The following is a 26,631-nucleotide window of genomic DNA, read 5'->3' on the forward strand; positions in this document are numbered from 1 at the left end:
GCAGAGACCCGACTCCACCTGTGAACTGTCTACGCAGGCGGCGACCGCAGGAAGGCAGAGCAGCTACGCACCCCACCCACGGAAACGATTCCCTTCGGGGAGGCCACCCGACTGCCACACGCTGACGCTCAGGAGGCTGTGGGCGGAGCCACTCCTGAAAGGCTCCGGCAGGGGGCGGGGACAAGGGTGTCCCGCAGGCTGGCTCTGATTGGCTGCTGTAGAGACTGGGCGGGCTCTCCCGGTGGCCCCCCGAGGGGCGGTGCCTGCTCCTGGGCCTCCCGGAGAGAGAAGGATCCCGGGCTCCGGTCTCCGCTTTTGGACAAGGAGGTCTGTTGCGCCCTCGGCTCTGCCGGAGGCGCCACAGTTTGACTTACTAGTCCATCGGTCCTCGACGGGGCAGCCCTTTCCTTCCCGACCCTCTCCGCCTCCCTTCTGCCCCTTCATTCGAAGGCCGAAGCCCGCAGCCTGGGCGGGGCGGCGCAGCCGGAGCTCCTGGACCCGGAAGAAGCGCCATCTCCCGCCTCCGCCATGGAGCCCACCGCGCCGTCCCTCACCGAGGAGGACCTGACTGAAGTGAAGAAGGACGTGAGTAGCACAACCCTGCCCAGGTGCCGTCGCGGGCTAGGGGCGGGCGGGGGCTGGCTGCAGTACTGCGGGCGAGGAAAGCGGAAACTCGGAAAGCGCCGTAGTCCGAGTCGGAATTGGAGGAGGAGTCCGGGGTCTGAGAAGCGGAACGTCCAAGAACCGCAGGACCGCGACGAGCCTTGCATGCGAGGAACCTTGGTGGAAGTGACCTGCCCCCCGCTGACCTGTTAATCCACGTTTTAAATCAATAAAAGCAGGGCTTGGGTTTCTGAAACCTTGTTTAGTGGAGCGTTTCTTCACAGTCAGCTTCTTGCCCACTCTTCACTCATCCCCTGGTGATTTCACCCCAGATGCGCTTTGGAGTGGCGTTGCTAGGGATCGACGACTCAAGTTCATCCTTGAGTCAGACTGCCTTGGCTGCTGGCTCGACCTGGAGCAAAAGCTGGACCAGATAAAGCATCCCAAGCAGCGGAGCAAATACGTGAAACTTTTGCAAAAGGGGTTGGGGGAAGCTCGACAGCTGAAAGCACTACCTGGAATTCCCCTACTAAGGAAACACCCACGTATTTAAATTGAAGGAGTGGGGTGGGGGTGGGGGGAGAATACAAGAAGTCGAGAATTAATGTACAGGTAAACGTTGGAGATACTCGGTAGCTAAATTATGCTCTTCTCCTTGGATGCTGAAGTGCACAGAGCTTAGTATTTATTCGTAGAGAATGACTTTATTGAGGTCTGACCTGTTTCTCTTTTCCTTTGCTTTTAGTAACTTGTTTTGCCACATGAGACTTCTCAGAGAACCATCAAAACACATTGTATTCAAATTAAAAACAACAAGAACATGAACTGTGTTCTGGCTTACCACTGCAGTACTTACACAAAATCATCTTTGTGAACTAGACAGAACAACAGCGTTTTAAATGTTTGCTTTTCCCTCACCTGTAAGGTTTATTGTGCTGTACTCATAATTACAGTGAGTAATTACAGAATTACTGTGAGCAATTCTGATAATGAATTAGCAGAAGGAAACTGGTTATGACTGGGACGTGTGCCTTAGTTTCCTCCTTCAACAGATAGTTGTGGAGCACTTGTTTTATGGAAAGTACTGTTCTTAGGCCTGGGAAGATACAAAAAAAAAAGTCACCCCTGCTTTATATTCTAGTTAAGACTGGGATATTGATAACTACTAAAGAACAAAAGAGTGTTGTGTTATTCAAGATTTGTGCCAGTAAAAACATGAACTTCAAGAGCTACGCCTGCTGTGTCACACAGTTGACAGTGTTCCCAACAACCTCTAAGGCAGGTCATTGTCTTTCCCATTTTATAGTTGATAAGACAGGTAGTGAGAGGTTCAAATGAAAAGATAGAAAACATGTACATAAAAAACCTATACATAGAAAACCTGTACAGATGTGAAGGGAGGCTTCCAGGCCTTTATTTTTTCCCATCTGTTCATTGATACTTTCCATCTCCATGACTTAAATTTACAGCTGTATCGGAAATTCATAACCTTGGGGAATCATGAACAGGTTTCAGGACATCTGTGAAAAATAGTATGGGCACATTTTTTTCTTAGAAATTTTGTTCATGATATTTTCAAAGTGGTTTGTGACCTTATCTTAAAATTATCATTCACATATTTGGACTTCCTTCCTTCTCATCTCTAAGTGCTTATTTCTAAATATCTACTGGAAATCCACTTTTATATCCTTCAGACTCCTCACTTTGTCTAAAATTGAATTTTTTATCATCCCTCCCCCAAAGCCAGTTGCTGTTTCTACTATATTCTCTGTCTTGGTGACTAGTGTACAGTTCTCCTTCTGTATCCATGGAGGATTGACTGCTGATACCAAATTCATGGATACCTAAGTCCCTTTTATAAAATGGTGTAATATTTGCATGTAACATTCATACATCTGCCCATATACTCTGAATCATCTCTAGATTACTTATAATACCTAGTATAATGTAAATGCTATGTAAACAGTTGACCCACACAGCAAATTCAAGTTTTGCTTTTTGAAACTTCTGGAAATTTTTTTTTTCCCAAATATTTTTGATACATTCTTGGTTGAATCCGAGGGTGCAGAATCTGCAGATATAGAGGACTTATCCACGTGGAAACTCCCATTTCTTTCTTTTTTTTTCAGGCTACCACTTCTTTACTGTATCACTTCTCCGTGTGTACCTCATCTAGTTGTTTCTCTCATCTTTGAATTTAGTTCAGTTTCATAAATATGGACTACACACTATTGTGAGGCTGATACTGCCATTGATTCTAACAGTTTAAAAATTAAAAACGAAGAAAAATTCTAGTTTGAGAATAGCTCAGCTTCTTGGGGCAGGAGAAAACATGTAAAATGATAATTGCGAATCACAAAATAATGATGAATTTTACATTCATCCGAAACATTATCTACTCGGCACTCTGCTAAGTGTAGGATATACAGAGTTGAACAAAATGTACCTGGTTCTTGATTGCTTTTAACATGTGAGTTCTTAGGGTTGAAAACAAATGTATAATTTCAAATTATGGTAAGTACTGTGAAGGAGAGGAACAGGTGCTGAGACAATAACAGGATAAGAGGAGAAATTACTTGAGATAGGATGTTCAGGGAAGGTTATATTTAAACTGATTCCTGAAGGATATGACAGAACTGGGGAAGAACATTCCAGACAGAATAGAATTTGCAGTGGATCTAATGCAGGCAAGCTGTTGAGTGCCTTGAGGTGAAGTTAGGATGGTAGGCTAGGGCCAGATTATAAAGGGTCTTATAGATGGTAGTAAAGTGGAATTTTCTTCCCAAGTGTAATAGAGACTTATTGAAGAATTTCCTCTGCCTAATGTATGGACTGGGGTGAGCAAAAGTGAGAAGAGGGCAACTAGTGAGGAGATTCTTGGACTTTATAGAGGTGAGAGATGATGGTGATTTGGATCAGGGTACAGATAGTGGATATGGATGGAATAGGAGAATTCCAGACATTTTTTTAAATAGTAGTGGTAAGACTTGGTGATGATTTGAATGTATGCGCTGAGGAAGATGAATATCAGCAAGATTTGGTGGGTGGGTGATCGAATGTGTCAGGTGGGTGGAAACAGAAAAGTCAAGGATGGGTTGAAGGTTTATAGCTTGTTGAATAGATGGTGGTACTCCCAAGTGAGTTTACAGTGTCAGAGGAAAAGGATAGAAGATAAATTTGGTTTTGGAATGTTGAAGTTCAAGTACCATTGGGATGTCTAGGGAGAAAGTCTGCATCACATAGCGAAATTTAGGGATCAACAACATAGGTAGAAATGAAACATGAGGTTTTCCAAGAAGTTCATCTTTTAAATCTGTTTTTCTCTCTCCTCATCCTGTCAGCTGAAATTCATGCACTCAGCATAATATATGTAAGATACGGCAGCAGTCGTCTAACTAGTCCCGTTTGACCCCAATTTTTGCTTCCCCCAGCCCTCTGTAAAACTTTTCTTATGGCTTCTTGTTTATAAGCCTTTGATGAGGTTTTGGCTACAGGGAAATATAATTTCCCCTACTACATACCTTTCATGCCTCTTGCTCAGGTGTGGCCTCTGTAAATTTCCCAGGTCCTAGAGGCAGAATAAGTTGCCTCTTCTATGCTTCTCCACTACTTGACCTATATCTTTTTTTTTTTTTTTCTGGGTCATATTCCATTATCTCACAATTACTAACTTGAGTTAATAATGTATTCTTCAACTGGACTATGTGCCCTTCGCATGCAGAATTTAAGTCTTGTTCATCTTTGCATATCCACTGTCAGCACTTGGCATATTAGGCATTTAGATATGTGAAATGTGTCTTGTGCGAATAAATAAATGTGGGAATTTAGTGGACTGAGAACTCTAGGAACCCCTTCACCTAAGCTACTTTTCTGCCACCATATACTGGAGTAAAGATTTTCCATTGCCTTTAGTTCATCTTTGTCAGTGCGAATCAAATTAGTCATCATTGGCATCATCACTAACATTTACTTATCACTTACATGTACCAAGCACTTTTCCAAGTACTTTACATATGTTAATATTACACATCTCATTACACTCAGATGAGGAAACTGAGGTCCAAAGGAGTTAAGTTACCCAAGATCGCATATCTAGTAAATGAAGGAGCTATGTAATACAGCTGCTCACATCAAATTATTAATACCATTTATGGATACCCAGATCGATTTTTGGCTAATTAAGCCTCACTAGGCACTTGTCATGGAGAAGGAAATGGCAACCCACTCCAGTGTTCTTGCCTGGAGAATCCCAGGGACGGGGGAGCCTGGTGGGCTGCCGCCTATGGGGTCACACAGAGTCGGCCACGACTGAAGCGACTTAGCAGCAGCAGCAGCAGACACTTGTCAGGTGTGCATGCGTGCTAAGTTGCTTTAGTCTTTTCTGACTCTTTGAGACCCTATGGACTGTAGCCCTCCAGGCTCCTCTGTCCATGGGATTCTCCAGGCAAGAATACTGGAGTGAGTTGCCATGCCCTCCTCCAGGAGATATTCCCAAACCCAGGGATCAAACCCGTGTCTCTTAGGTCTGCATTGGCAGGCGAGTTCTTTACCACAAGTGCCACCTGGGAAGCCCTTGTCAGGTGTAGGCCTGTTTATGTGATTTCTTTTTCTTTATTTCTTTAGTTTTTTTTTTTCAACATCCACTGTTTCTTTCCTCCCATACCTTTCTACCTCCCAAGACTGAGTTAGATTATCATCTTGCCAACTGACTCCAAAGACAGACACATTATGTTCCCCTTTAGTTTAGGCTCTTTTTCTTTCTCTCTCTCTCTTTTGGGGTTTTACTCTAGAAAGATGCAAAGTTAATAACAAGAAAGTTATAAACCACGAGCCCTCTCCCTAAGTTATCCTCTCTGGCCCTGATTAATCATAGATTCCTTACTAAATGGAAACGAAAACGTCCAGTAACCTCTGCTCTCATCTTTACCTCTGAAGGCCCTCAGCATACCTCTCATTTCCACAGACCCAAGATCCCTAAAAGAGACTGGCCCCCTCCTCACAGTAGTTTGATCTTGGCTTATAGTTGTGGAGATGAGATCAGAGCGGGACGGAAGCAGTGAGGAATATCTATTCGGAGACCACCTATCTCTTTCCTCCTTCATCTTTTTTTTAGTGTATATAATTTTTTATTTATTTATTTTTGTGCTGGGTCTTCATTGTTGCACAGGCTTTTTTCATGTTGCCCCAGGTGGGGGCTACTCTGTAGTTGTGGTGCACAGACTTCTCATTGTGGTAGCTTCTCTTGTTAGGGAGCGTGGGCTCTGGAGTTGCAGCACATGGCTCAGCAGTTGTGGCTCCCAGGCTCTGGAGCACAGGCTCAAGAGTTGTGATGCACGGGCTTAGTTGCTTCACAGATTGTGGAATCCTCCCGGACCAGGGATCAAACCTGTGTCTCCTGTATTAACAGGCAGATTCTTTACCACTGAGCCACCAGGGAAACCCTGCTCACTCATCTTAATAGCAGGCCTTTAGTAGGGCTGAGCTTCCTGACTTCAGGATGTTTTCTCTTACCAGTCAGATTCCTAACTTACCATCAGTTGCCTGTATGACTTAGGTGTTACATTAAGCCATATTTTATTTCTTTCAGGCTTTAGAAAATTTGCGTGTATACCTGTGTGAAAAAATCATAGCTGAGAGACACTTTGATCATCTACGAGCAAAAAAAATACTCAGTAGAGAAGACACTGAAGAAATTTCTTGCCGAACGTCAAGTAGAAAAAGGGCTGGAAAACTGTTAGACTACTTACAAGAAAACCCCAAAGGACTGGATACCCTGGTCGAATCTATTCGACGAGAAAAAACACAGAACTTCCTAATACAGAAGATTACAGATGAAGTGCTGAAACTTAGGAATATAAAACTAGAGCATCTGAAAGGTAAGATATCTTAGGTATCCAAGAGTTCATTTAAATGTAACAATGCTTTTGTAAGTAGAATGCAGAACAGAAAACCCAGAAATGACCATTTTTGCTTTTATTTAAAAAGTTCAAAAAAAAAAAAAAGTTCAAGCTTCAGCATTACATTTGATTTGCATTTTTTTAACCTTATTTGAGTTCATTACATTGGAAAAGTGAAGTATCGCTCAGTGTTCTGTATTTCTGTTCATTAACACTACATTTCGGAGAATGCAATGGCAACCCACTCCAGTGTTCTTGCCTGGAGAATCCCAGGGATGGGGCAGCCTGATGGGCTGCCGTCTATGGGGTCGCACAGAGTTGGACACGACTGAAGCGACTTAGCAGCAGCAGCAGCAGCAACCCTATATTTATAGAAAACAATTTCATAATGAAATCGCAGTATTTCATAGAAACACAGGAGTTTGTTTCTAAAGTTAATAGAATGCAAGATCAATCTGTTAAAAAGTAACCCCTGAAAATGCAGATCATAAATAAAGAACAGTGTATAGGTAAAGCATTTTACCTTTGATAAATTCTGGTGGTTTTTATTCTACCAGTTGATCATACAATAAAATAGTTGGCCTATGTTGATAAGAATCATGTTGTATAAATTATATGTGACTTTAAACACTAGAATCACACTCAGTCTGGCGAGATGAGAGAGGCATGAAACTGATATTGATTAAGGGAGGAGCAAACTTACCCCTTGTTTCACCCTCACCCTGGAGCACACACTCACTGATTGGAATGCTATATAGAATTGTCTGCACAATTCAAATTCCCCTCTCCCCCAAGTCCCCCATTTTTTCCCCCGTCTCTCTCTACATAGCACTTAAGATAAATGTGAGTGTGATAACAGCTCTATTCCAGCTCTCTTAAGCACTAGGGAAACAGAAACAAGTAATTTAACTTTACCTTACAGAACTCAGTCTATAAGTCTGAGGCTGGAACACATGTGAAGTTTCCCCTTGAAACATATTTAAGAAAATAGTTTCTCTTCCATGGGACAGAAATGCTGACTGTATTGTGAGGTTGAAAAACTAATGGAAAAAAATGACATACAGATGTGCTTTACAGACTTTGCAGGTGTTATACAAAATCTGTCAACTCAGAAACTTTTCTGTGCCTGTACACAGTTGGGTTGAATATTTGCTAAGCCTAACAGAAAGATAAATGCATTTTATTTATTTCCACCATGAGGCTAATTGTTGACTATATCCTTTGGATATGACAGAATTTTTTGTTCAGAACAACCACTGCTCTTTAAGTAAAATGGTAGGTTGAGAATCAGAACATTTTTTGTGTGATGTGAAGAGGAGACTTGGGTTCTAGGTGTCACCTTAGCATGAAGTAATCCTGGAGTGTTGGGCATGACTTCAATGTTCTGGGCCTCAGTCTTCTCCTAGTGTCTCTCACAGTGAGAGGCTATTCCGGATGCCCTCCAGAATCCCTTCCACTTCTAATACTCCATGATTCAGGAATTGAAAGTACTTAACTTATAGAATTTTAGGATATATCCAGTTTTAACTTTATTTTTATTGGGTAAAGTTTTGTGTGTGTGTATACTAGAATGCCTAAAAATATTTTTTAGTTGTAAAAGCTATTTCTTATTCTATGAATAATTTTAGGAGCTACTTTATTTTTTCAGGTCCTTCAATGGTTAAGTATAAGTACAGAAATTAAATGTGAATTTTAGCATGTTATTTAGCTTCCTTGAGATTATTCACTTGTCTCAAAAATGTAAATAGCAGTATACTTCAGGATTGTCAGGAGCAGATAAAATGTGAAATGGATTATGACAATTTATAAACTGCTGTTTAAAATTTGTATAATCTTTAAAAAGTTCCAAGATGGGTGTGGATTCACATTTCCTAGTTACTTCTTATTTATATCTGAATAATTGTATTGTAGGACTGAAATGTAGCAGCTGTGAGCCTTTTCCTGATGGAGCCACAAATAACCTCTCTAGATCAAATTCGGATGAGAGTAATTTCTCTGAGAAACTGAGAGCATCCACCATCATGTATCACCCAGAAGGAGAATCCAGCACGGCCCCGTTTTTTTCTACCGATTCTTCTCTGAATTTGCCTGTTCTAGAAGTAGGCAGAACTGAAAATCCCACCTTCTCTTCAACTACACTTCCGAGACCTGGGGACCCTGGGGCTCCTCCTTTGCCTCCAGAGCTGCAATTAGAAGAAGAAGGAAACTCTAGTGAGATGTTTCTTCCCTTACGATCACGTGCTGTTTTGCGGCAATGACAGTTTACTGCCTTTTACTTTTTTTTAATGATGACAAAAAATATTGGAAAGGATATGAATCATAAAATTGCTACAATGACTTACTAATATTCATACATGTTTTATAAAATGCAACATAAACATACTTTGTAAATAGAATTTTCTAGAATAAAAGAAGCATATTTTTAGAGAGCTAAAGTAAGTGTTGATCATATTCAATGTTGATCATGTACTTTTCAGTATTTTCAAATTTCAAAAGTTTGAGATTTAGTGTTTTCACTCTCTTCATGTGTTAAGACTAACTTTAATAGACAACATTTCTCTATTTGAGAATAGAATGTTAGACTGAATGTTTCTTCCTTGTGAGTTTGCGCTAATAAGTTTCACAGTCTAATAGTCCTTTCCAACCATTCAGCAGTACATTTTCAGAATTAAGCTGTTTCCATTTGGTAATAAAGCCTATCACTACTGGGAAAACTGCCAGCAGACAGAAAAAAATCTTTTCCCCACTTAGTTGGCTTCCAGACACTTACAAAGTCCCCTTTTGATTCAGAGGGATAGCTAATGGAGTTTGAGCCAGCTAAGGTATCAATTTGCCAAAATACATGTCTTACTAATTTTACTAATAAATACTACTTCCTTAAAATTGTGACATTCTTTGCTTTATCATTTTTATTCCTAAAGAAAAATCTTGGCATAAACTTCAGTTATTACATATAATTTGATGAGATTTTTTAAAATACTTTTTTCTGTATTTTTTGTTCCCTTTTAATGAGGACCACTGTACAATTGAAATAATTAGGACAAAATGGTTTTTGTGTGTGTATATTACATTCTATTTTTAATACTATTTGGAACAAGCAGGTCATTTGTTCTATGACAAAGTATGACTTATTTTATAAATTTATAAATCTGCTTTCATTGTTTTCATTAAATTATAATTATCTATTTCCAGACACCTGTCTCATATATATTTCCATTACTTGGAAAAAGCAGAGATGGAAATATGCTATTGAAAATAAACATTTTTAAGTTGTAGTGCTGTATTTTGGAAGTTTCAATTTTTTCAATACGAAATACCTAGAACTATTTTTATATGTACCAATTTTTATAGGAAATATTACTTCAAGTTGTGAGATGAAGTTCATTTCTGAATGGACTGATGAAGTTATCAATCATGAAGAAGACTGGCATATTGGCTTTTAAATTTTTTTAAAGACTGGGGGATTTTTATAGTATAAACATTTTCCAAGGATTTTAGAGAAACATGTTTCACCTCCAGGATAGCATAATAAGATATTGGCAGTTGAAAAAAAAAATAGTGACATTATGTTTGAAGAAATCTTTTTAAAAAGCAGAAGTAGGCTTTTCATTTATTAAAATAAAATTTGATACGCAGTTACTTTTTTTTTAAGTTTAAGATTTACTTGGAATCAAAGATCTTAATTTAGATATGCTGTAGCACCTATATTTATATTAATACTTTCTTTCAGACTGTTGACTAACTATGTAGGCAATAAAATTAAGGTTTTTGGGTTTTCAAATTTAGGCTTTTGGGTTTTCTGAATCCTATGAAGTCAGTTTTTTTCCTTTAAACACTGAAAACCAGCCGTTGCCAAAAATGTAAATTTGAATGGTAGTCTGACATGATAGAGTGCAACTGGTTATTGGGTTGATTAATGCAGCAATGAAAAAGTTCACAGATACATTATCACTTAATATAAAAAAATACACCTTTGAGTTCACTTTTTAAAATTATTTTAAAAATTGAGAATTTATTTTCTAGAGCAGTCCTAGGCTTATGGAAAACTTGAGCAGAAAGTAGAGTTCCCATATACCCACCCCTGTCCCCTGTTTCCTATATTGTTATGTTCCGTCGCTAAGTCATGTCTGACTCTGAGACCCACACCAGGCTCCTCTGTCCTTCACTATCTCCTGGAGTTTCCTCACATTAATGCTCATTGAGTCAGTGATGATACCTAACCATCTCATCCTCTGCTGCCCCCTTCTCCTTTTGCCTTCAATCTTTTCCAGCATCAGGAATTTTTCCAGTGAATTCTCTCTTCACATCAGGTGGCCAAAGTATTGGAGCTTCAGCTTTATCATCAGTCCTTCCAGTGAATATTCAGGGTTGATTTCCTTTAGCTTTGACTGGTTTGATCTCCCTGCTATCCAAGGGACTCTTAATAAAAAGAGTCTTCTCCAGCACCACAATTTGAAAGCATCAATTCTTTGGTGCTCAGCTTTCTTTATGGTCCAAGTCTCATATCTGTACATGACTACTGGGAAAACCCCAGCTTTGACTATACAGACCTTTGTAAGCAAAGTTATGTCTCTACTTTTTAATACACTCTCTAGGTTTGTCATAGCTTTCCTTTCAATATTAAAAATGTTTTAAAATATATATACTTAATAATTACATAAAATATTGTTTGATGAATCATATAGTAGTACAATCAATATTTAGTTATACAATGATTATTGGGGAAAAAATAGCTATAGCTAACCGAGGAGCAAATCAATCTTTAATTGTTAAATGTACTCTTAGGAGGGTTTTCTGAAAGGAGAGCTAAATTTAAGCACAATTTGTGAGTAATTTTAGCGCTGCTCCTAAAGTCCTCACTCTGAACTTGACATTGTACTTAATTATCAGACAGTTGTCCTATGGTGGTTCTCAAACTTTGCTGCCCATTTTAGAATCACCTAAAGAGCTTTTAAAGATCCCAGTGCCAGGCTACACCCCATTGCCAATTAAATGAGAATGTCAGAATGTTTGGATTGTGAAAGACAGTCATCAGAAGTTTGTCAAAATTTCTAGGTGATTCCAATGTGCAAGAATGTTTGGAAACCACAGTCTTACTGGGTGCCAAATACTGGTGGCTTGGTGTTTCCACATGTGTGTTACTGTTTTCAGTGCTAATACCAACCCTGCAAGGAAGGCTTTATTGTTACTTTTTTTTGAACAGAGAAACAATCTCTTTAGAATTGAAATCTAGGACTGTTTGACTTTAAGGTCAGTGTTCTTTCTATAACTCCATGCTCTTTTTAAAAAAATTTTTTTTCTATTTTTATTTGCTATTTTTTCATTGGAATATAATTGCTTTGCATAATTTTGTTAGTTTGTTAGTTTTTGCTGTAGCTCTCGTTATCATTTCTCAGATGGCAGGTAAAAGTGGAAACTGTATTTTTTCATTGATTAATTCAGTATTTATTGGTACCTATCATTCTAAGTACTGCACATAACAGCAATAAACAAAACAGACCAACTCTGTGTTCTCATAGAGAACTCGTATTCTAGTTGGAGGACACAGAAAATAAAGAAGCAAACTCAGATAATTCTAGCTGCCCCAGATACAAAATAGGGCGTGTATGAGCTAAAAAGTAACTTGGGCCAGAGTATAACAGCATGAGGGAACTCCTCTCAAAGCAGGCAACATTTGAGCTGAGCCTAAATCATAAGAAGGAAGGGGCCAGCTGTGTGAAGTTCTAGAGAGAAGTTTAGGCAAACTGTGTGGATCACAATAAACTGGAAAATTCTGAAAGAGATGGGAATACCAGACCACCTGACCTGCCTCTTGAGAAACCTGTATGCACATCAGGAAGCAACAGTTAGAACTGGACATGGAACAGACTGGTTCCAAATAGGAAAAGGAGTACGTCAAGGCTGTATATTGTCACCCTGCTTATTTAACTTATATGCAGAGTACATCATGAGAAACACTGGGCTGGAAGAAGCACAAGCTGGAATCAAGATTGCCGGGAGAAATATCAATAACCTCAGGTATGCAGATGACACCACCCTTATGGCAGAAAGTGAAGAAGAACTAAAGAGCCTCCTGATCAAAGTGGAAGAAGAGAGTGAAAAAGTTGGCTTAAAGCTCAACATTGAGAAAGCTAAGATCATGGCATCTGGTCCCATCACTTCATGGGAAATAGATGGGGAAACTGGCTGACTTTATTTTTCTGGGCTTCAAGATTGCTGCAGAAGGTGATTGCAGCCATGAAATTAAAAGACGCTTACTCCTTGGAAGGAAAGTTATGACCAACCTAGACAGCATATTCAAAAGCAGAGACATTACTTTGTCAACAAAGGTCAAGGCTATGGTTTTTCCAGCGGTCATGTATGGATCTGAGAGTTGGACTATAAAGAAAACTGAGTGCTGAAGAATTGATGCTTTTGAACTGTGGTGTTGGAGAAGACTCTTGAGAGTCCCTTGGACTGCAAGGAGATCCAACCAGTCCCTCCTAAAGGAGATCAGTCCCGGGTGTTCCTTGGAAGGACTGATGATGAAGCTGAAACTCTAATACTTTGGCCACCTGATGTCAAGAGCTGACTCATTTGAAAAGACCCTGATGCTGGGAAAGATTGAGGGCAGGAAGAGAAGGGGACAACAGAGGATGAGATGGTTGGATGGCATCACCGACTCAGTGGACATGGGCTTGGGTGAAGTCCAGGAGTTGGTGATGGACAGGGAGGCATGGTGTGCTGCAGTTCATGGGGTCGCTGAGTCGGACACGGCTGAGCAACTGAACTGGACTGAACATCGAGTGCAGAAGGCCTGAGGCAAGAATAAGCTAGTGAGGACAGTACAGGCAGGATTGTAAGAGGGATGAGTAGGGAATTCAGAAGCCTGGATTGAAAAGTAAGATTTCACTATCAAGTAAGATAGTGAGGAGCAGATATGGAAGGATTTATAAACCATTGTGAGAAGTTTGAATTTTCTTCTTTCTTTTTACTATACTGAAATAAAAGGTGTATTAGAGACTAGTATAGGCTTCCCAGGTAGCTTACTTAACTGGTAAAGAATCTGCCTGCAATGCAGGAAACCCCTGTTCGATTCCTGGGTTGGGAAGTGAAGGAAAGTTACACGGCTCAAAATAGCCCGGAGTTAAAACTCTTCTCTGGGTCCTCCCCACCATCCTATGCCAAATAAAGAACTCTCTCACCCGAAGGAAAAAAATGGACCTTAAGGCTGATTACACCCAGCTCCCAGCTGGTCCCAGCCTCTGGCCGATCTCCAGAATTCCTTGCCCCAGTCTTTTAAGAGATAACTACTCCGAACAACCTTGGAGAAGAACAGGCCCCCTTAAGACAGTAGATTTCCACATATATGCCTCTATATACACTTACTCTTTTCTTGGGTTAGTGCTGCAGCTCACTAATCTGACTGCTGCCCCTTCTCGCCTCATTAAAGGTGATCTGTACCTGTAAAGTGCAGGTCTCATTCTTTTTCTGAACCTCACCTTCTCTAACTCCCTTACCCTGCAGGAAGATCCCCTGGAGAAGGGATAGGCTACCCACTCCAGTATCCTTGGGTTTCCCTGGTGGCTCAGCTGGTAAAGGGTCCGCCTGCAATGTGGGAGCTTTGGGTTCGATCCCTGGGTTGGGAAGATGCCCTGAAGGAGGGCATGGCAACCCATTCCAGTATTCTTGGGCTTCCTTTGTGGCTCAGCTAGTAAAGAATCTGCCTGCAATGCAGGAGACTTGGGTTCGATTCCTGGGTTGGGAAAGATCCCCTGGAGAAAGTAAAGGCTACCCACTTCAGTATTCTGGAGTAGAGAATTCCATGGACTGTATAGTCCATGGGGTTGCAAAGAGTCGGACACTAAGCGTCTTTCACTTTTCACTTTTCTGGAGGGGCTGGAGGCTATGTCCGAATGACCAATCCCCAATAAAACCTCTGGAGACTCAGGCTCTGGTGAGGCTCCCCTGATGGCTCCGTGCAGGTTGTCACATATCTTTGCTGCAGAAGTGAGCATTGTCTACAACCTCCACTGGGAGAAGACAACCAGAAGCTCTGCATGTGGAAGGCTCCAGCATTCTATCCCTTACATCTCTTCCCTTGGTTAATTTTAATCTGTATTCTTTGGCTACAAAAACCATTGTTGTATAGTTGCTAAATAATGTCTGACATAGGCATCCTTATGTGAGGTCTGTGAATGCATACCACTGATACCAACTTTACACTGATACCAACTTTATTGCCTTCATGTGTGTATCATTCTAAGTTCCCCAAAAGTCAAAGATTTCTAGTTTCCCTGGTGGCTAAGCAGGTGGTTATGTCATTTACTAAAAGGGAGGGACACAAATGTAGAAGCAAATTATATGGAAAAACAATTTACTGATCTTTAAATGGGTGTTTGAGACCTGGCCTTAGGGAAAGTTTAAGAGATAAGTAGAGAGCTGTGGTTCAGAGCTTGCCTTGCAGAGACTGGATTTGGAGACCCTGCTGTTGAAGTCACAAGCATTCCAGCCCTGGGATTTCTTTGGAAAGAATGATGGTAAAGCTGAAACTCCAGTACTTTGGCCACCTCATGCGAAGAGTTGACTCATTGGAAAAGACTCTGATGCTGGGAGGGATTGGGGGCAGGAGGAGAAGGGGACGACAGAGGATGAGATGGCTGGATGGCATCACTGACTCGATGGACGTGAGTCTGAGTGAACTCTGGAGTTGGTGATGGACAGGGAGGCCTGGCGTGCTGTGATTCATGGGGTCGAAAAGAGTCGGACACGACTGAGCGACTGATCTGATCTGATCTGACTTGCAACTCTGTAACACCTGGTTAGTAGGTGTTGCTGAACGATGGTATAGTACGTTGGGAACCATCAACACTTAAGGGCCATACAGAGCAAAGCCAGCACGGAGGAGGCTGACAGTAAGAAGCCATAGCGTTTGGAGGATCCCTCAGAGTGGTGTGATGCAATACAAGAGAAGTTCCAACAAAGAAAGTTGTTCAGAGTGCGCTGGAATGAGGTGAAGCAGGAGAGAATTCTGCTTGACCACTTACCCACAGAAGTCTTCCATGACGACAGAGGGGACGAGTAATTTTATTTTGAAGAAGAGATGCTGTACAAACAGGAAGAAATCCCGGTGTCACTGGGCAAGGGCTTTAAGGTGGCAGTGAAAAGAAATTTTTTCAGCTCTTTTCTGCCTTTAATAAAGTCTTACTGTATTTGAAAGTTTGGTTGAGACTACCGTCTCAGGATCTGTCCCTTTTCAAGGCCTCTCATTAATGAGCATTAGAACTCCCTGTTTAGGGACCTGCGGCCAGCCTTCAGCCTCAGTCCCCGAAGCCGGGCGCAAAAACGCGACGCAACCGCCAGGGGGCGCAGACCTCGGGCCCGTCAGCGAGACTTGGGGCGGGGTCAGCTGCGGGGCGGGCCCTGGAGTGACTTCCGGTTTCCGGCGGAGCCGTGGGCGGACCGGTGCCGCAGTCATGGCAGCGGAAGAGAAGGATCCTCTGAGCTATTTCGCCGCATACGGCAGCAGCAGCTCAGGCTCCTCGGACGAGGAGGATAACAGCGAGCCGGAGGAAACAAGTCGTAAGGGTCAAGATACAGCGAAGTCTGCCGGCGGCTATGGGAACAAGGCGGAGAAGCGGCTGCCTGGACCAGACGAGCTGTTCCGGAGCGTGACTCGCCCGGCCTTTCTTTACAATCCGCTCAACAAACAGATAGACTGGGAGAGGCATGTCGTCAAAGCTCCAGAGGAGGTGAGGTCCCCGACCCCGTTTCTCGATCTTGGTCCCAGCCTCCGCCCCCTTCCTCCTGAGCCCCGTCTTGGGGACCAGCTGTCCGCCCCTCACACGCAGTCACGCCCTGCGGGATGCCGCACCACCCTCTCCCACTTCCAGCCCTGGGGAGCCCGGGCCCCTTTCCCCCAGCCTGGTGGGTGTCATACTGGACCCGCAGCCCCCACCCCCTTGTGAGGAGACCCAAACCTCCACACTCGGTGCCCTGACCCCGCGCGGCGAGGACTAACGGTGGTGACTCCCCCGCCCCCTGCTGCAGCTTCTCCCCGAGACCCCTTCCCTTTGACGCCGAAGTGCCTGCGGTGCTGCCTCCAAGACAGTGTCTGCTGCAGCCTCCTGAAGGGGTCAGCCTTGGCGTAGTATCTGAGACTGGATTCTTCTTTGGTAACTAAAAGTTATTAGCTTTATTCGTACAGGGAACCCTTTGGCTTTTCACTTAACAGTATTGTGATTTTGATGGAAAAATGTGTCTTTAAACCTTAAAAAAAAAAAGTCAACCTGAATAGTAAGCGAACGGCAGGGAGTTGCATGTGCCCACATCGATTATAGAAACCTCGGTTCGTCACAGTGCTTCTTAATGTGTTTGCTTAACAGCCTCCAAAGGAATTCAAAATATGGAAGTCACACTATGTACCACCTCCGGAGACCTACTCTACAGAGAAGAAACCTCCCCCTCCAGAGCTGGATATGGCAATAAAATGGTCTAACATATATGAGGACAATGGTGATGATGCCCCACAGAATGCTAAGAAAGCTAGGCTTCTACCAGAAGGGGAAGAGACAGTGGAATCAGGTAAGGAATGTCAGATTCCAGTGGTAATACCTTTTGATCCCTGTGATGAATTTTAAAAGAACGAGATATTTAATGAATGAAATTTAAATCTATTGAGTTAAACTGATTATGATGGTCTTTGGATATCTTTTGCTCTGTTTTTGAGAAAGGTCATAAAATATTCAGGATTTAAAGTGAAATCTTTGATATCTCAACCAGTATTATGTGTGATATATGATGTCTTATTGTTAGAGCAACGTGAGTTGCTTCATAAACTCTTTGTTGTAATCACAGTTGTGAAGTGGTGATGGTTTTACTTTATATCAAAGCAGTTGTGCTTTAGAGCTAAAATTAGTGTCACAAAATGAATTTCTTACCGTTAATACATAATGATTAAAAATAGTAGTAAGATAATGACTTAGTTGTCTTGCCTTAGTTCTAATATTGTAATTCCATCTCTTGCTTGGATTTTAAGTGTTAGGTAGTTAGAATAGGAAAAAGGAGTCATAAGTAATCTCAGTAATCTCTGCTTCCATACTTTTACCCACTCCACCTTCTGGCCTCACTTGCTTAAAACCCATCACAGCAGCAGTCCTCTGTGATAGACTGCCTTTTTCTCTCCCTCATTTCACATGGCCCCCTTGTAGTAGTTTATGTGCTCAGTTGCATCCGACTCTTTGCAGCCCCATGCACTGTAGCCTGCCAGGCCCCTCTGTCTATGGCATTTTCCAGGCGAAAGTACTAGAGGGGGTTGCTCCTAAGATCTTAAAATTCAGCACTGAATAGACCAAGCTGTGTAATGGTTCCATACCTTTAATGTTCCATACATGTTTCACCTTAGTCTGTGGTTAAATGTCTGTTCCTCTGTACCCTGTCTTACATGCATGTGCATGCTCAGTCACTCAGTCATGTTCCACTCTTTTTCATGTCCAACTCTTGGCAACCTTATGGACTGTAGCCTGCCAGGCTGCTCTGTCCACGGGATTTCCCAGGCAGGAATCCTGGAGTGAGTTGCCATTCCCTTCTCCAGGGCATCTTGCCCACCTGAGTCTCCTGTGTCTCCTGCATTGGCAGGTGGAGTCTTTACCCACTGAGCCACCTGGGCTTCCCATGGATGGCACTTACCACTTTTTTTATGTGCTGTTTGTTCATAAGTCTGTCTCCTTTATAAAAATGAGTTTCTTAAATACCAGGATCCAGGGGTTATTTATGTTTGTATTTCCATTTGTAGTACATTTTAAGTATTTAATGGATTATTGGACTAAATATTTTTGACTGTCATTTTTATGGAAGAGTGTGCCGTTTTCTTAAACAAATTTCTGATCTTCCCATAATACAAGTGCTACTTTACTTAGCTCCTTTATAACTGTAGAGAATTTTCTTGTGAGAGAAAGGGTAACAAACTGGTAGAAGGTCTTACTCCAGTTTTTGTTTGTTTGCGTTTTTTAAGGAATAGGATATTTATTCAGATCTAAAGTATCTTTTCACAAAATTAATACTTGTCAATTCCAAATGGAAAAAAACAGTAACTTTATTTTGGAGTTACTTCATTGTAGAGAAGCCTGGAAGACACAATTTTAATCAAGTGATTGAACATCGTAAGTAATAGGACAAATCAAAACTGAGTGTCACTTGAACACAGCATCACGTTAGTGACATTCCTGTCAAACGCAAACATATCCAAATTGAAGGATATTCCACAAAAGAATGAGCTGAGTCTTCAAAAGTATCAAGATCATGAAAGTCAAAGAAAGATTAAAGAAACAGTTTTAACTAACCCTAAAGAGATGAACAGTTAAATGCAGTATACACTCTGCAGTGTATATTCTCTTTCATTTTTTTTTTTTTTACTATAAAAGATATTACTCTCCAGTTATGATTCTACCTGGTTTTTCCATTTCTTTCATGACTTCTGGTGTGAATTAGAAATCACTAGTGAAGGCATATTTTCAGTAAATGGCATCTCTTTGGAGATGCCAAATGAAGTGGACATTTAAAAAGCCTCATATTTTATAATAGTTTTATATAGTTAATAAAAAGCACTTTTGCATAAATTACGTTTAATCCTTACAACCCCTGTGAAACCATTAGGGAAATGTCAAAACGAAAGCTTATGTGACTTGTCCAAGGTCACAAAACTAGACAATGCCAAGCTCTAAAATACTACTTTTACATAAGTTTTCTAGTTTATTACTCATAGCAACCTAGTACAGAGTTAGTACATTTGTTATTACTGTTTGTAGACAAGAAAACAGTTGCAGCTTAAAGAATTTGCCTAGCTTCACACAAGTAGGAAGAGACAGAATAGGAATCAGATTTTTAAATGGAAATGATGCTTTATTAAATTGGGGTTTAGTCTCTTGATGTTTTCCAAGCCAGAGTGCTTGAGGAGTAGTTCTCCTGTGGGAAGAATTGGCAGTAAGGCCATTAGAGTTGATATTCAATCCGGGGTGTCAATAGGCTGGTGTTCGTCTATCTTTGTTCCTGTGTGGAAAAGCCTAGGCTTATATACCAGGACAAACAAGTAGAAAGAATTATCTTTTTTTCCAGCTTGCCTTTTAAATTCAGATAGAAGAAAATATGTGTCAGATAATGCTGCTAGTCCCATGATAATTTCTGACCTTTTGATCACAGGATGGCCCTCCACTAGGAAGTGGATGTTGGCAATGTCAAAACACAAAAGGATCCCACTGCTCAGCCAGCTTAAAGCTGGATTATGAGATTGAAAGATAATACTGAAATCTTCAATTCTGACTTCGATGTTGGTTGTTGAGTATAACTATCCTTTTTTTGTAATAAATACCTTCCTTCTTAGAAGTGATTTTTGCCATTTTAGTCTCCTGTGCCATGTTAACAAGTCAACTTCCCATCATCTTTTTTTAGCTTTTTTTAAAATTCATAAAATATCTTGTATTAGAAGTTCCACACTCTTAAATTATCTCATTTTTTAGATTATCAGATAACTTTGATTTTACTTTTCTTCTCATTTTCTGCCCTTTGGCGTCTTTTTACCAGTTAACTCCTTCTAGATAGAAGAAGCTGGGAAAAATTCAGAACTCGTTAGAGCCTTACTACTTACCAGCATTTGTTTAAAGAATTTATAAAGTTAGTTTCTGTCAATAATTTAAACTTGTTTGCTTCAAGTGATGTGAATTCCATATAAAACAACTGCTTCCTTACTAGTGCATCTGTAGTATATAGCACAGAGTAAGAAACTCAGTAAAGTTGATTAGACACTTCAAGTTTCTTTTTTTTTCCCTAAGGCATTGCCTTGTTATATCACTAGATGGCATTAGCTCTTCTGTTCAGCAACTGGTAGGAAGTTATTTTTCTAGCCTCAGTAGTTTGTTTTTCTTGTTATTCAGTAAGTGTATTTGCAGTGACAGACTAAAAGCAGAAGTGTCTCAGGATCATCTTTTTAGAATATGTTAGCAGTGCATTTTCTAGTAGAGTTTAAAAGTAATTTCAATTTTTATATTACTAGTGAAAAGAATCTCAAAAGTCAGGCATGGTGATAATTAAAATCCAATTAAAAAACAAAGACCTTGGCTGGTTTTGAAGATGCATTACCTGCTTTGATACTAATTATTGTCCATATCAACAAAGGAAATATTCTGAATTTGGTAGTTATCGGAAGGGAATTGAAGGCTTGGGGGGGGGTTGTTTGTTTGTTTTAATTTATTTATGTTTGGCTGAGTTGGGTCTTAGTTGCCTCATGCAAAATCTTTTTTTTGTGGCGCTTGGACTCTAGTTGTGGCACATGGGCTCAGTAGTTGCCATGTGAGCGCTTAGTTGCTCAAAGGCAGGTGGGATCTTAGTTCCCTGATCCACATCCCTTGCATTGCAAGGCAGATTCTTAACCACTAGACCACCAGGAAAGTCCCGGCTTAAAATTTTAAGTTTATTTTTCCCATAATGAGTTTGTGATCCGAAAAACAAATGAACAAACAAAACAGAAGCAGACTCCTTGATAAAGAGAACAAACTGGTGGTTGCCAGAAGGGAAGGAGTTAAGGGGACAGGTGAAATATGTGAGTGGGATTAAGAGGTACAAACTTCCAGCTATAAAATAAGTTAAAGCACAGGGATGTAATGTACAGCATAGGCAATATAGTCAATAATACTGTAATAACTCTGTACGGTGACAGGTGATAACTAGACTTATTGTGGTGATCATTTCATAATGTATAAAAATATCAAATCACTATGTTGTACACCTGAAACTAATGTGTCAACTATAATCCAATTAAAAAAAAGAGTAGTGACAGAACTCCTCAGTCTTTATCAGAAGAATATCAAAAAATAACATGTAAAAATGACTGTAAAGTCATTTTGTAAATGTGAAGTGTTGAGTAATAACAGTGACATTGGCATTGTTCTCTTGACTGTTAATAATAAAAGGGAAGTTGGAAAAAAAGAGTCTGTGTTCTATATCAGTTGGCTTCCCAGATTTTTTAATAGGAAGTCCCCTTTCAGCATCAAAACATTTTTTTATAGGCTACCACATGGGTAGTTATTGAACTTTGAGTATCTCTTGATTGAGAAATAAAGTACAAAGAATTCAGTAATGTGCTTAAAATAAATTTGTACTTTATAAATCATAACATCTCCTACGTGTACTTTATTCCATCTGTGTGGAGTTCTTAAAATAATGCCACACATTTGTTCAAGGATGGAAACTAACAGCTGCTCTGTGCTACCCTGTATTTTGTTGAAATGTGTAGCTGGATTGTTTTAATTGAATAAAAGGGTCCACTGTTTCAGATTTTACAATATTTTTATTTATTAGAAATCTTCTGTGACTACAGATACTAGTAACATTTTCGAAAAGTGTAGAGAACATGGTTTTAATTTGAGGTTCTTCTCCCCTCCCCTCTCCCAATTCTCCATAATATGAAGGGGGGGAAGAAGCCTGTTTTTGTCTTGCCATTGGAATATTCTGACTCTCCTGGGAATGGGGGAGAAAGTAGAACTACCTACATAGGACAAAATTGAAAATACAGTTTCAGTGAAACATCTACCTGTGAGTGCTTTTTTAACTTCAAAAAGTAAGTGTGGGGGTGGGGATGGGGAGATGAAATAGGGAGGGGAGTTGTTTGTGGGAGAGAGAAGGCAGATTAGAAGGGAAAGACTACCAGATAGTCACTTAAATAATGTCATGGTAAAATTGACATCTTCTTTTGTAAAAAACAACAGAAAATATCCCATTTTTAACATGTAGATTATGTATTAAATATTCACCATGTATATACTGTAGAATATTGAGAATAGCTTTATCAGAACAAATTTGATTTTCTTACTGTCAGCTACCTTTAAGTTTTTATTTTTTATTGGAAAACTTTGAAAGAAACATTAGTTGAGGATGATGATTTTGTTATAGTCAATGAAATTTTAATGTTTAATATTTTTTTAAAGTTACTGATTGAAACTCTTCCTTTCCTATTTAAAGATGATGAAAAAGATGAGCATACTTCTAAGAAGCGCAAAATAGAACTGGGAGAACCAACAAAGAAGAAAAAATAGACAAGAATGACAAGAATCTTTGGACTGCAAAACTTGTTGAAATGGGTCTTTTTGGCAAATTAAGTTGATACTGTAAATTACTATGAGACAACATCTCCATGAAAATATATGTTAATTAACTAATGAGTATTCTTGCCGGAACTTTCCACTGTAGAATTCATTTTTTATTTAAAAATATGTATTTAAAACTGAAATGGTGACTTGTGATTGTGTAATTGACAATGCTTGGAAGCATTCTTGCTACCGCAGAATTGGTGACATGCTTTGAGTTTCATCCCAAGTTGACATGCCAGTGTTCTATGAACCTTTTATAAAGGAGTATATTTTTAAAGTAAATATATTGTAATGTACTGTGATCTTGTAGGGTGCTTTTCAACAGTGTTTGTACAGTGTAAATAGATCATGGAAATAAATTTATCGATATTACTGCATAACATTAACATTTGAATATCTGTGACAAGTACCCTTTTTGCCATGTGACCTTCTCATAGTGGCTGTTTCCATTTTGGAAGTGCCTCCCGTGTTCTAGGTGCTTTGTGCATGTATTATCTCTGATCTGTAGCCTAATAAAGCAGGTATTAGTAGCCTCATTTTATAATAGAGATTAATTTATCCAAGGTTACACAGCTAGTGAGCAGTGGATTTGGGATTTAGCTCAAGACACTTGAACTCTGGAAATCACACTAAACCACATATCTGGCAATCTGCATTTAGTCATCTTTTAGGAACTGCAGTTGCCATATTTTCCAGGTACTCTTCTGTGGTAATCAGGGGAGATCTCCTCTCCTGGTTATATTACTGCACTTATCACATACACCTTATGTTATGATCTTTTGTTAATTTGCCTCTTAAATAGTAAGCTTGCCAGAGATAAGGATCTTCTACAAGTTGCTAGATGTAGCAAATGAAATTATAGCACAACCAGTTAAATTTGAATTTTAAATAAGCAATTGATGTTCTAGTATATGTGATATTTAGGACATAATTATACTATAAGTTTGTTTATCTGAAATTCAAATATAACAGCCTCTTCTATTTTATCTGGTAACCCTACTTCTATGTGTTTTCTTTATGCAGCTCCTATTTTAATGCTCTGCATATGATAATAAAATCAACGAGGGGTATTTAGGGAGATGATAACCTTAGATTTGACTTACACAGTCCAAAATGCAGTGCAGTTGTTTATAACATTTTGAAACATAAAAAGGAAAGGTTATGTACTCCATCAGTCTTTCCATGATTCTTATGCCTTTTAAAAGATAGGAGTTATAGGACTTTATTGAGTTTTTAAAAATCCCCAGTCTGAATATTTTCCTCTATACTGAAAACCAACATTCAAAAAACTATAAAATTTGTTGAGAGCATAGATGAAGTAGATTAAAGTTTGTAAAAGTCGTTAAAAGGATGCTAGTCACAGTGTTTTGTGAATTGAGGAAGGGACATGAGTGTGATAGCTTCCACAGTATCTTAAACTTAAAAATCCAATTCTACAGCTGCTCATTCTCTAGGTTGATAACTGTCTGAATTCCAAAGTTGAATGATACAGCATGAGTCCTTTTGCTTGAAGTCTTTGTGCCTGAATAACTAGGAGGGCAATGGTATCATGTACCAGGGAGTGACATCACCTGGCAAAACATAAGTCCCATGTGACAAATGGGAATTATAAGGTTGTGATTCCCAAGTCTGGAAAAGTCTATGGTCAGAATTCATGCATCGATGGAACAGATATCTCAGAAGATACTGAAATAAAAGGTTTAAAGAACTATCATGAAAACAAACTACAGAAAAATGCCCACCAAGCCAGTGTCTGAAAATCTTTTTAACCTCTTTTTATCATTTACTGTTTCAACTCCTAACTTCCGTTATTCAGTTTGTGATGGAGAACAAAGGATCACTAGATCAGTCTTTAGTGGTTCCTTGAGCTTCCTATCTAGAAGGTAGCAGAATGGGGGAGGTGAGAAACAAACACAGCCTTTTCTTGGAGGAGGCCAATGTTCTAATATTTTATCTATAGGACAAGTAGTTATTACACTTGTGAGATTATTAAGCAACTGATGGCAGATGTGCACCTATGTGAAAGTGAAAAAAATGAAAGTGTTAGTTGCTCTGTCGAGTCTGACTGTTTGCAACCCCACAGACTGTAACCCACCAGGCTCCTCTGTCCATAGAATTCTCCAGGCAAGAATACTGGAGTGGGTTACCCATTCCCTTCTCCAGGGCATCTTCCCAACCCAGAGATAGAATCTGGGTCTCCTGCAGTGTAGGCTGATTCTTGACCATTTGAGCCATGAGGGTGACCTATGTGAGTACAGGTCAAACCAGTTTTTGGTTTTGTTTTTGTAATAAAAAGGTTTTTTTAGTATTTTTTAAATTGGAGGATAATTGCTTTGCAATGTTCTGTTGGTTTCTGCGGTACATGAATCAGCTGTAAGTATGCATATATCTCCTCCCTCTCTAGCCTCCCTCCCACCCCACCCCCATCTCATCCTCTAGGTGTCATAGAGCACCAAGGCTGAGCTCCTTGTGTTATTCAGCAGCTTCCCACGTTATTTTACACATGGTAATGTACATATTATGGAGATACCTTTAAAAAAAAGCTAGGAATTAAACTACCATATGACCTAGAAATCCCACTACTGGGCATATATCTTGAGAAAACCATAGTTCAAAAAGACATGAACCTCTGTTCATCACAGCACTATTTACAATAGCCAGGACATGGAAGCAACCTAGATGTCCTTCAACGAATGAATGGATAAAGAAGTAGTACGTATATATAATGGAATATCAACCATAAAAACAAACCAGTTTTAGGAAGGGGAAAGAATTTAGGAAGAAGGAGGCTAAATATTGAGATTTTAGAGCAGTCTGACTCAGCCATTTATGGTATCTCAGGTTTCTTTTCAAAATACGGTCAAGTAACTGAAGGGGAAAGGAGGTTGCTTATGGGTTGCTTCACCTGTAGAAATATTCCTGGTTGGAAAATTGACTTTTCACTTCCCTCTAAATCTACCACCACATCAGAGAGTAGATTTTTTTTTTTTCCTTTTTTCTCCCCTTCAGAAATGCCCTGGGAACATGTTTAAGAGTCCATGTGGGTAATGTAGATAAGGAGCTATTTGGTTCAAACACCCAGTGGAGAAGGATCTAAAAATCCATGAAGATTAGAAAAACCCTTTATTCAAGTTGCTTCTGTTTTAGAAATCAAGTCACTTAATGTTTCTGATTGTTTCCTCATCTTTAAGATGAGTACGTTAAGTTACATCAGGCATGGACTTCATTTGGGCAAAGAAGGAATTTTGAGAAAAGAACTAAGCTTTTTGGGGCCGTATTTTAAAACTCAAAGTATAAATAACTTTATAGATTTTTATGAAAAACATTCTAACTGGAATCAAAGATCATTACTGAGGAAAATGACCCTTCTTTTTAGCCATTAAAATACTAACTTGGACTTGCTTCTAATCTTAACCCTAATGCTGTGTAGTGCTTTTGAATTCACAAAGTTCAATCATATAGTAGTATTTTATTTGCCAAAAACCTAATGGAGTAGGTTTTATAAATTCTAAATTAGAGAATGAAAGACCCAGCAAGATGAAACAATATACCCATAAATGCACCAGAACTTAGCTTCAGAGCTCAGGCTAGAAGCTGCATCCCATTTCATGCAAAATTTATGGAGTAACTATAGTGCAAGGCATTATAAGAATAAAGGACTCATCTTCATTTTGGATGAAAGCTCCTCTCGGCCATGGAGAGGACAGATACGTAGGATGCAAGTCAAGTCAGAAAGGCTGGTTGCTGTAGTCCAAATAGTGACAAGTGTCTGAATGAACTAAGGCACTGGAGAAATTTGAGAAATTTACAGTGCTTAATTGGATATAAAGACTGAGGTCTCCTTTTATTGTAAACTATATACTTTTAATTTAAATGTAGCAATACAGGTTTAGACATGACCTATATATAAAACATATTGCCATACAATTCAGTTAGAAACAAAGACCCACTGAGATATTTGAAAAATGTAATTATTTTCATAGGTACCTGAATTTAACTCAGCAACTATGATA

General features: G+C 39.7%; 2 protein-coding genes across 4 annotated transcripts; both read left to right on the plus strand.

Moving 5' to 3' along the window:
* Nucleotides 1-237: 237 nt before the first annotated feature.
* BCL10 (BCL10 immune signaling adaptor) lies at nt 238-9,783 on the plus strand. The gene is made up of 3 exons (XM_061411399.1): nt 238-585; nt 6,191-6,479; nt 8,412-9,783. Exons 1-3 carry the CDS (start codon nt 529-531, stop codon nt 8,756-8,758), a joined length of 693 nt encoding a protein of 230 aa, XP_061267383.1. The 5' UTR covers nt 238-528; the 3' UTR covers nt 8,759-9,783.
* A 5,715-nt stretch (nt 9,784-15,498) lies between these two features.
* C3H1orf52 (chromosome 3 C1orf52 homolog) lies at nt 15,499-23,154 on the plus strand. 3 transcript variants are annotated; one of them, XR_009735383.1, is made up of 4 exons: nt 15,499-16,231; nt 16,865-17,063; nt 21,941-22,089; nt 22,491-22,579. XR_009735383.1 is itself a non-coding variant. In XM_061411398.1 (3 exons), exons 1-3 carry the CDS (start codon nt 15,752-15,754, stop codon nt 22,562-22,564), a joined length of 753 nt encoding a protein of 250 aa, XP_061267382.1. In that variant the 5' UTR covers nt 15,533-15,751; the 3' UTR covers nt 22,565-23,154. The 3 variants fall into 3 exon arrangements, 1 of the variants encoding a protein (XP_061267382.1); XR_009735384.1 differs by having other exon boundaries at nt 21,941-22,064; nt 22,491-22,578; XM_061411398.1 differs by lacking the exon at nt 21,941-22,089 and having other exon boundaries at nt 15,533-16,231; nt 22,491-23,154.
* Nucleotides 23,155-26,631: the final 3,477 nt, after the last annotated feature.

Source organism: Bos javanicus, chromosome 3 (genome assembly GCF_032452875.1).
Source record: "Bos javanicus breed banteng chromosome 3, ARS-OSU_banteng_1.0, whole genome shotgun sequence".
NCBI lineage: Eukaryota > Metazoa > Chordata > Mammalia > Artiodactyla > Bovidae > Bos > Bos javanicus.

What these genes read in the sequence shown, in the direction of transcription:
- BCL10 (XM_061411399.1), top strand. Translation starts at nt 529, where the DNA reads ATGGAGCCCACCGCGCCGTCCCTCACCGAGGAGGACCTGACTGAAGTG. An exon ending in TGACTGAAGTGAAGAAGGAC is followed by an intron (nt 586 to 6,190) that starts GTGAGTAGCACA and finishes TATTTCTTTCAG; the next exon opens with GCTTTAGAAAATTTGCGTGT. An exon ending in AAAACTAGAGCATCTGAAAG is followed by an intron (nt 6,480 to 8,411) that starts GTAAGATATCTT and finishes ATTGTATTGTAG; the next exon opens with GACTGAAATGTAGCAGCTGT.
- C3H1orf52 (XM_061411398.1), top strand. Translation starts at nt 15,752, where the DNA reads ATGAGCATTAGAACTCCCTGTTTAGGGACCTGCGGCCAGCCTTCAGCC. An exon ending in TCGTCAAAGCTCCAGAGGAG is followed by an intron (nt 16,232 to 16,864) that starts GTGAGGTCCCCG and finishes TTTGCTTAACAG; the next exon opens with CCTCCAAAGGAATTCAAAAT. An exon ending in GGAAGAGACAGTGGAATCAG is followed by an intron (nt 17,064 to 22,490) that starts GTAAGGAATGTC and finishes TCCTATTTAAAG; the next exon opens with ATGATGAAAAAGATGAGCAT.